This window comes from Phragmites australis, chromosome 5 (genome assembly GCF_958298935.1).
Source record: "Phragmites australis chromosome 5, lpPhrAust1.1, whole genome shotgun sequence".
Lineage (NCBI taxonomy): Eukaryota > Viridiplantae > Streptophyta > Magnoliopsida > Poales > Poaceae > Phragmites > Phragmites australis.
In genome coordinates, this window is record NC_084925.1 from 34,117,344 (window position 1) to 34,127,630 (window position 10,287).

General features: G+C 44.0%; 1 protein-coding gene across 1 annotated transcript; it reads left to right on the forward strand.

The window, feature by feature from the left end:
- The first annotated feature begins 4,739 nt into the window (after nucleotides 1–4,739).
- Nucleotides 4,740–9,067, forward strand: LOC133919358 (UDP-xylose transporter 1-like). The gene is made up of 8 exons (XM_062363735.1): nucleotides 4,740–4,971; nucleotides 6,595–6,771; nucleotides 6,967–7,151; nucleotides 7,233–7,300; nucleotides 7,653–7,785; nucleotides 8,027–8,188; nucleotides 8,343–8,615; nucleotides 8,710–9,067. Exons 2-8 carry the CDS (start codon nucleotides 6,657–6,659, stop codon nucleotides 8,794–8,796), a joined length of 1,023 nt encoding a protein of 340 aa, XP_062219719.1. The 5' UTR covers nucleotides 4,740–4,971; nucleotides 6,595–6,656; the 3' UTR covers nucleotides 8,797–9,067.
- Nucleotides 9,068–10,287: the final 1,220 nt, after the last annotated feature.

Here is a 10,287-nt window from a genome sequence, read left to right on the forward strand (position 1 = left end):
AAGGGGAACTGAAAGGTCCTTTTCTTTTTCTGAAACCAACGGGAACTTAAACTCTGAAACTACCATCGCCGATCAGTCGCGTCTGCTTCAGTTTGGCGATCCACATCGAGTGCCTGCGAGCTAGTTGCATCTGCATGCGTAAGTTTTTGTGTCACCGACAAGCGGCTCTAACTAAACAGATGCAGTACTCGTGGAGCACTAATCTACTGTATACCATTGTGGACCTATACTGAGGCAGAATTAACATACCATCATCATCATCTTAAATCACCACTACTGGCATTTTGATCTTTTCCCTTACAGAGCATGCAACGCAATTATTTCATGTTAGTCAAACGGAGGATCATGGGAGCGATAATTCGCTGCGCTGAACTCGTGATTTGAAAGCACGATTTGACTCGGCACCCGGCTATGGTAAGAGTGCCTCTTTTCCTGCAGGGTCAGAGAGTCAGAGGTACAGCCGACTGGTGTGAGGTCTCACCGAACGGCCAGAATAATGGAGCTGGTGCTGTTGGGCGATTGCCTTTGCTTGCATTCACGGAAAGCCGGTGCTTTACTACTACAACCACCTACCTCCTTCCAACCTTGCGCCCCAAGTGATAAGAGGAAGTTGTTTTCCATGTCAATTATTAGATTGGCGAAAGCTTTGATGTTTCCTGTTTGTCTTAATTTATTTTGATTAGTGGATGCGCCTTTGTTAGGTCGAAGAATCCGCTTTCGAGATGCGGCACTTGAGCTATACAGTTATATTTTATTTGGTGCAGGGGTCTATATGGATCCATGCTTTGGGCATTGCCTGATGCCACTCCAGCTGAATTTTGCACTGATCATCAGTTCAGTCAAAGTCTCAGTTAGCATAATACTGCAGAAGAGCAAGTATCGGTGGCTTCTTCATAGTTCTGTTTTGCAACAGCTTCATCATTTAGAGTATCGACTTAAATATAATGCTAACTGAAAGCCCTGTTCAAGAAAAATAATAAACTTAAAATGGCGCATGATTTGCATCATGCCTAGCACCTACCATCAGAAGGTAGCACAAGAGAATATCCGAATTCAGAAAACTCAGACTTTCTTGCCTTACTAATAACTATACACGTATTACACATGTAAAATAAATCTAGTATATAGTAGTTTGAAAAAATATGAAAAACAATTAATAAAAAACTGAATGTGTTTTTAGAATATATGGAAGGTAAATATTGAACGTTTAGTGCAAGACCCTTTTCCCTGGATCTCCTACACCCCATGTATTGGTCTTTAGATCAAAATAGCTGATACGCATAATACAACAATTATAGTATCACAGTCATATATCGTACATAAAAGTATTAAGATTGTATAGTACAAAAGGTCTCTAAACTATACGGTATATTACAGACATGGGCTACCGGCCATCAAAAGCACAGCAAAACAACTACCCAAAGCCACATGTAGTCAGAGTGACGACGGGGAAGAACTTCGTGACCGAACGTCGCTGTGTGAAAGGGGGGCACAAGGGTGATGACGTGCTAGCTAGGAGGGATCAGGAGAGGATGGATAAGCTCACGGGCTCCAAGATGGCGAAGGGCGGGGCGGTGGGCGGTGGTGCGATGGTGTTTGCTCGACCTCAGCTTGGGCGTGCTCCCTTCGGGCCCGTGGATGAGGAAGTGCGACGTGGGGGAAGACGACAAGCTCTTGGTGCTTCTCAGCTACTTGTGAGGAAGATACGACGATGACAAGGCAATGACAACCGGTATAGATAGGGTGGAAGGGGGGAAAGGGGACTGGGCTCCCCTTTTTATAGCGAGAGGGGGAGGAATAGAGAGGCGGTAGCTCGACATCTCGATGAATTGGACGGCAATGAGGTTTCACCCACCTTAAATCGAGCGGCATGTTAACTCTACGTCGGCCATGTGCGTGCGGTAGACGCCGAAGTCACGCGGTGTCAGGGGTGGCTCGGGCTGCGTGTGAGAGGGTTGAGAGAGGAGAGAGTGCGCAGAGAGAGGGTGGGTGGCAAGAAAGTCACCGACGCATTGAATGACCGTCAGCGGAGGCGAGACAGCGCGGTGGGTGCGTTGGAGGAGGGAGACGAGCGCGGCATTGACGGGTCCACAAGTCAGCGAGGGCTAAAGCCAGCAGGCGCGTGTTGTCGCAGGCTGGCACGCGTGTGCGGGATTTGGGCCAGGGACGCGTCGCGGCGGCCCACATGTAGGTGGAGGGGAGAGTGGTGTGCTCGGCCGGCTAGGCTGTGCAGAAGATAAAAGAGAGAAAAGCAGCTCGAGAAGAGAAAAAATGATTTGGTTTTTTAAAATGAATTTGGGTTTGGCATATATTCAAATAAAAGTATTTGAATTATGATTTGGTTTTTAAGTTTTGACTTTGGGAGAGGATTTTAATGCAAAAGATTTTAATTCAATTTGGATTGGAGTTGAAAAAGAATATAAGAATAGATTTGAATTTGAGAGACATTCAATTCAAATCTCCACTAAAAACCCATAAAAACAAATAAACCAAAATGCATATGATTATAATAATTACAAGGATTAAATTAGAAATTAATTTGGTGCATTTTGGAATACTTAGTCAAAATAATATATTGAATATATACATACTAGTGTGTGTGTATATATTCAAGTATATATTTTCTTAATTTTATATTGTTTTAAATATTTTTTTTTAAATTGAGTAAAATTTGATATACTCTAGATGCTAAAACTCGAGACGTTACATCTAGTTATGGAAGGCAAATAATAGGATATAAAATGTATTTTTAGAGGAAAAATGGGATCCAGCTTTGCACGGTGATTGTCTGATCAATACGAGTGGACGGTGGAGATCATCCGAATTAGCCACAATTGGTGAATTATATTAGAGTACAGATATAGATGATGTCGTCTGTATAGTGTGCCACTAATCATTAACTGATCATCTTTTGTTAAGGATAAGTTAATCGCCCATTTGTTCTTCACATCATATGATTAAACGTATGAAAGAACTTGATTATGTCGCGTCAATGAAGATCAAACATCTTCTTCGCATGACCTTTATTAAAGCAGGAATGTTGTAGGGCAATTGGTGGCGATGACCAACACTTACACTGTTGGAGTCGTTATTAAGGACCTCTTACGCCCCTAGCTCTGTCAGTTTACACTTGAGGACCATGGATTTTCGAAAGGCCCTTCAGGTCGCTAGGCTCCGAAGCTCTCCGGAGCCTCTGTTCTCCAAAGCCTGGACGGGCTCTCCGGAGTCCCTGTCCTTTGCAGGACAGAGCAGTCTCCCTGGAGCCCGGAGGGTGAGCTATCAGGTCTTGACAAAAAAATCAGCTAGAGGAGGCACAACAGGCATCTATCGCTTGTAAGAAAGTGATCGATATTTAATACACATACAAGTAGAGGCTATCCTGATATCCTAGCGCAAATGGTGGTCGGTCTGATACCCTGTACAATGTGCCACTATAATAGGCGACCGGCCCAATACATCTTCCTTAGGACCACTTGTACTATTGTAATTATCATAGTAGATAATATCTTTTAAGTAGAGGTAAAAGTATTCTACCTAGACACATGATGTATGATTCAACCGATCCTAGGTCCATGTGGTATAGCGATGGCTAGTATCGCTATCTCTATAAAGGTAAACTTGTATACTTACACCCTGACGGCATTATTAATACAGACATTTGACCATCAGATCAAAGGGAAAAACCCTTCTTATCAATATCAACAACACATCCGGTTCTCTTTTTACTTCTTCTTCAAATTTAGTCTCCTCGTGAAAGACTTTTTCTTTCGCTAACGTACACAAATTAGTTGTAGTGCTAAACTGGGCAATGAACCTGACAAAAAATTCTCTTGCAAACTCCTATGCTTTTCCTAAATGAAATATGCGAGTGAATTACGTGAAGCGATTGCGATATTTTGCATCCTTGGAAATCTCACAACTTTTAGAAATCAACTAGTACTACTTTTATCTAACAATAGGAATCTTCAGACTAGATTATTCTCACTTCATTTAGACTATAAAAAAGCTCATGGTTAGCCACATAACCATGAGCCCGTGACCCCACTCTAGGTCATTTAGACTGCTTCAGGCCTGCTGTAGATGAAGGGGGAAAAAACACAATACGGCATCCACGTTTGGCCTCAACGCCTTGTTATTTGTAAGCAGTGTAGTTATGCTACCAAACCAGGTATCCATGTTTTGTCATTATTGTCATGCTCTAAACTACGTGCAACAGGGTCTGAAGATCAAGACTACAGACCCACAGTTTGGACTCAACACCTTGTTATTTGTAAGCAGTGTAGTTATACTATCAAACCAGGCCTCGGTGCCCCAAAAACTTATTGGCTACACCAGTCTCTATGCAATTCAAAATTCATCAGATTCAGCCTCCTATGCAGCAATAATAACACTACACTGATCAACAGTTCAGCTGATAGTCTCATATTCGAGATCCAAATTTCAAGTACCTGCTACAGCTAGGAGCTGAATTGAGGAGGGAGCTGCCGGTGCGCATGCTGGGAAATTTACTTGCCAATCCTAGGCACCTGAGAGTGATGCAGAGTCTCATTCGCTACTCTGCTTATGAAATGGTATACGATCCTTCCTCCGTTCAACAGTTTCTGGTTCCGATGTCAGTGGTCTAGACTCCGTCGAACATTTGGTGGCGAAGCTGTTGCATTCCTGAGTGCACGCTGTTTTCTCTCTTCCTTGTAGCTGGCACCAGCACGAAGCAAACATGAAACACCGGCGTCAAAGCATAGACCAAACTGCCCACCATGCACCCACACACGCCACCAACACCTGCCCCTACCAGGCCCACAGGCGCCTGGACATAAAAATGCCTCGCCTTCTCTTCTTCCTCCAACGTACCACCGCGCAGAACCAGCGCCATTAGAAGCCACACCTCCATTCCTTCTCGCACGCACCTGACAATTCCCAGCAGGAGGCAGACAGGGAGGCGCCCCTGTCAATCGGAAAGATCAATTTGAAGTGAGTACTGCTCATGCTGCCTTTTTTTTTACCCCAAGACTTCCTTTGTGTCTGGTTGTTCATGAATTTGGATTTTGCGTGTGCTTCTCATGGTTTCTTATGCTTACAATAATTTTCAAGATAAGTAGGCGAAGCGTGTGAATACTCCCTAAATACTAAATTTCAGCGTGTAAAAAACATATGATTAGGCTTCTATTTGGTGCTTTACATATTCGAATTGAGCTGCTCTCTTCTACTTTCTTTAGTAATTGCTTGGTTTGAGTACATTTCTCTGCAATCTGCCTGCCCACGGATCATGAAGCAATGAACTAGAGTGATAAGACTAGCGAATTTGTATAAGCGGCCGGGGGATCTTACTCCCTCCGTTTCACACGTGCCATCTCGCAATGTTTTTTCTGTGATTCATGCAATACTTTTCGTTTCTAAATCTATTCTAATTATGTGAATTGAGATCTAACATACCATCTAATAGGGTACGTGTGGTCATTTCTCATCAATTTTTGTTTTTAAAATTTAAAGCTTCCATTGAAGGAAAAAATGCATATAATTTTCTCGTTTGTTTTCTTAAACGCTTTGTTCTTACCCCTTCTTTTATTCAACATCTTTGCAACTTGATCAATCATTTCATGGCAGGTAGCTAGGATTCCTTTCAATTATTGTACTACCTCGGGCCAGAGTGAACCATTGATCTATAGGATCTCGTGGGTTATTTCTGTCAACTATTGTCTGCAGCCATGTTAAAACAGTCAAGAAAAGAGAGTGTTCTTCTCGTTTCAGGACTGCTGATTTCCATTGTGTTTCTTCTAGCACCATGCGGTAGTTCTTCAAAGGGCAATACAGGTGTGCGACTGTGCTTGGATACCTGGATTTCCAAGTCGTCTCGTAGAAACACTTGCACATGCTCTTACAAACTCGCTGGACCTAATCTGCCAGAAAGGCCAAAGTCATACGTCCAGGCAGGTCCGTGTCCTAGTTTTAGCTGGACAGCACTCTCGCCGCTTCGCTACGTACGCGTCATCGCGTGCGTCCGTGCGGAACGCGAAATAGCAAACCCCCAGGTTTTTGCCGGCGCGTCAGGCGACACTACTACCATACCATGTTTCTGCTCCGCACTACTACACTTGCATGCGAGGATGCTGTCGTGAGCTGAAAGCCTGCAGCTGCAAGCATGTCTCCACTCTCAACAACTTGGTCAGCTTGGTGGCACGACAGAACGATCTGGCGGAGTTGGGCAAGCATCCTACGCCACCGTTCGATCGGAATCTTTCGGACATTGGCCATACTCATTACGTTAGCCATTTGGCATAGCTTGTTTGGGAGGTCACAGACAACATCTGTCTTACCTGTTCAACGTCAGCCTATTTTATTCCTGGAACACGGTCACTGATGCTGACAAGGCCGATTCAGGCATTCCCATGAAAAGAGCGGGAGCTCCATCTGTCCCTTGTCTAGTTTCATTGTACTGTGCATGCACTGGGAATGATCTGAAAGAAGATTGAATCAACAAGTTACAACTACATGTGGGTGTGGCAGGCATTTACAAGTGGTCTCAGTACAAACTTCACATGATTTATGTTCTTCAGTCAATACCTTGCATTGATAATGATTGGTGTATATATGCAGCTTCAGGTAACAGATTCAGAATCGTCAACTAAAAAGGGAAGCAGATACAGCAGCTGGCCAAGATGACCGCCGGTTTCCAGCTCGGTGTGATTGGGTCTCTCGCGCTCTCCGTGGCATCATCGGTTGCCATTGTTATCTGCAACAAAGCCCTCATCAGCACTCTAGGCTTTCCATTTGGTAAGGACACCCCCCCCCCCCCGGGGGGCCGCCCGGCTCGGCATTTTACAAGTATGATGAAAACCTGAGTAACGTCAGGACATAAATCATGGGCGTTCAGCTTAATATATTCATGAACTACTATGCAGAATTGAGAATTACATATATTCAATTCAATACTTACTGGAAAGTCATTTGTATTTATGATTAATGCAGCTACAACATTAACAAGCTGGCATCTTATGGTGACCTTCTGCACCCTGCATGTCGCGCAGCGCATGCGCTTTTTTGAGCCCAGAGCAATTGATGGACAGACGGTAGTCTTGTTCGGGTTGCTGAATGGCACCTCAATTGGCCTTCTCAACCTTAGTTTAGGATTCAATTCTATCGGATTCTACCAGGTCAGTGCTCTTTTTATTCTAAATCAGTATCCTTCTTCTAGAATGAATGTGGCAGATGCTAAAATTCAGTATGTTCTGCAGATGACGAAACTGGCCATCATACCTTTCACAGTACTGTTGGAGACTATATTCCTGAAGAAAAGATTCAGGTTAGAAAAATCATATGGAATACTGTCTATCAACTAGAAGTACCGATTGCATTTCATTCAGGCTAAAACAATGATAAAAGTAGGCACCGGAAAGTAAAGCATTCTACATGCCAAGATTCCTGTTGACGCAATTTTTTTTTTTTACTTTATGATGACTAGAACAATTTTCTATGACTATTTTGACAAGAACAATAATCCATCAGATCAAATGAGATAGGAAAAGTCTAAACAATATAAATTGAAAGTATGCTTAGCTTTGTTTATATTTCTGGTCCCGGACAGTATCATTTCTTTTAAGGAAACTAGACCGTTTCCCTTCCTATGCTAATACGATGCAACTAACAATACACAGTGAGACTATCAAATTTTCTCTACTGGTCTTGCTACTTGGAGTTGGCATCGCTTCCGTTACCGACCTCAAGCTAAATCTTCTTGGGTCTATCCTTTCTGGCCTCGCCATCGCCACGACTTGTGTTGGCCAAATTGTATCCTCCACTTGAAATATTTCTGTTCATCATTCAGGGTGCACATACTGCATGTTTATCATCATAATGAAGAATTTTCCAAGCTGTTTATGAAGTTCAGATTTCTCATTTCCCATAATTAATCATTTTGATACATCATCAGCCAAAGGTATTGCCCAAATAAAGTGGAACTCTGAACATGATGCATCCCAGACATCTTGTACTATTGCCATGATGTGTCCTTAACCTGTCAACTTTGAAGCTCACAAATACGATACAAAGGAAGTTGAAGGTCTCTTCGACGCAGCTTCTGTACCAATCCGCGCCTTACCAAGCTGCCATTCTGTTTGCGACTGGCCCCTTCGTGGATCAACTCCTTACCAACCGCAGCGTCTTCGCCCACAAATATACTGTTCCGGTTCTGGTATGCACTGTCACACATGTTACTCGACGGTTAAAAACTTAAGATACATACATATGCCTGCCATTTTCTGAAAAGATGGTTCCAAGCACAGCTCAAGTTTTGGGTGCATGGATGACAAACTGCAGAATCACCCGGTTCATGAACTCTCTTGCAGGGTTTCATCATCCTGTCCTGTCTGATTGCGGTGTCCGTGAACTTCAGCACGTTCCTCGTGATCGGAACGACGTCGCCGGTGACGTACCAGGTCCTGGGCCACCTCAAGACGTGCCTGGTCCTGTCGTTCGGCTACACCCTGCTGCACGACCCCTTCACCATGAGGAACATCATGGGCATCCTCGTCGCCATCTTCGGGATGGCGCTCTACTCTTACTTCTCGGTGCGGGAGGGCAAAAAGAAGTCGGCGGGCGACGCCCTTCCAGTGTCGCAGGTATGAAATGATCTCGTGCCCATCACTTCCATATCCTCGAGGTTTGAGCTCGATCGGTTGTTCACTCACTCGATGCACCTGGGTGTTCCTGCAGATGCCGGACAAGGAGACGGAGCCGCTCGTGGCAGCCAAGGACAGTAGCGACACGAAGAAGGAGAACGGCGTATCGCACGACTGCTAAAGATGTTTCGCATGTTTAGCGTAGCCCAGCTCTAGTATCGCTACTTGCGCCTGTAGCCTACTGTTTGAGCTATTCCTTTCATTTCTTTGATTCTTTTTTTGGATTCGGGGGGTGTTTAGGGAGTGTACAATATGATGCAGCAGCACTTATCAGATGTTTCCTCTATTTAGGCCGCAAGGTTCAGACTTTAGCGGAAGCAGACTAAGATTGTTTTTTTGGCGAAAATAAGTTGTTTTTTTAAGAAGGGGTGACTTTATTAGATTAAGTAAAGCACAAATATTATAAACAGGAATTGGGACGAAGAAAAATATAAAGAAACAACACAAGTCGTGTTACCAACATCCCGAGCTTCATCTCCGATTCACTGTCGCCGAACATGGTCGAAGAAACTAGAGCCAAACTCTGCACTGACGAGGAGTCATTAAAGACCATTAGACTTTTCGCAGCCATCAAGAGTAACATCCTGCAACTAGGATGTATCGAGAGTGATGAACGTATCAGGCAAGCTCGACAGCTAGAAAGTAACCCGACACCGTCAAACACACCGACGACTTAGAAGGGAGAACTGGCGTCTCCGACGAACACATCGTCGATCCAGACTTAAAGCTCGTATCTCTTCATAGAGATACAGCACAACAAACACATACACATACTCATGACCAAACATCTTTCAAAACACAACAAACAAACATAAACACTTAAACTATAACTACTAAGCAACATAGTAGATAAATTAATCCAACCGTTGAAGAGTCGGACCACCCTTCAGCTCTAACACTAAAAGGCCACCGAATCGGAATCGGATCCTCTAACTTCACCGACGGGTGAAGTCAGGTAACTTCAAACCTTTGTGGACCGTTGGATCAGGATGGATGGATCAGATGTACTGCTACAGTGTAATGGAAACAGTAAAAATCGGTACAATAAATTACCGGAACTGTTGCTACAGTAATTGACATCAGGGAACTGTTTGTTTACTAACAATTTACTGTTCCCTCGTGACTTTATACCCTGAAGTCAAGGGATCCGGATCCCACCGAATGCCTCGGAGTCGTCTCTATGGGCCGCTCTTGAAGTCTCTCGAGAGCACTGTATTAAGTTAATCTGATAGCTACACGTTTTTCCTTTTTTCGAAGGTAATTGCTAGTTGCGACGCGTTTTGCTTCTAGCGTCTATGCCACCGTTTTTGTCCTCTAGTGTTATTACACTGAAATTTATCATTTTTTATCTATAAATTTTTCATTATTCTTAAGGACTTGTAAGTTGGCTTCTAATGAATTTGCACCGTTTTAAAAAAACTAGGCCATTTGCGCGTGAGATGTGCCCATGCTCCCGTATACAAAGCCCACGTGCACGCGGGCATGCGATTTTATCGTCAGTTCGTCGTAAGCTGGGCAGGCAGCGCGAGCACAATACCTGACCTGATGCGGGCCAAAGCGAAGCGGCGGCAGCAGGATACGGGCTGGAAGAGCTCAAGATCCCTACGGCGAG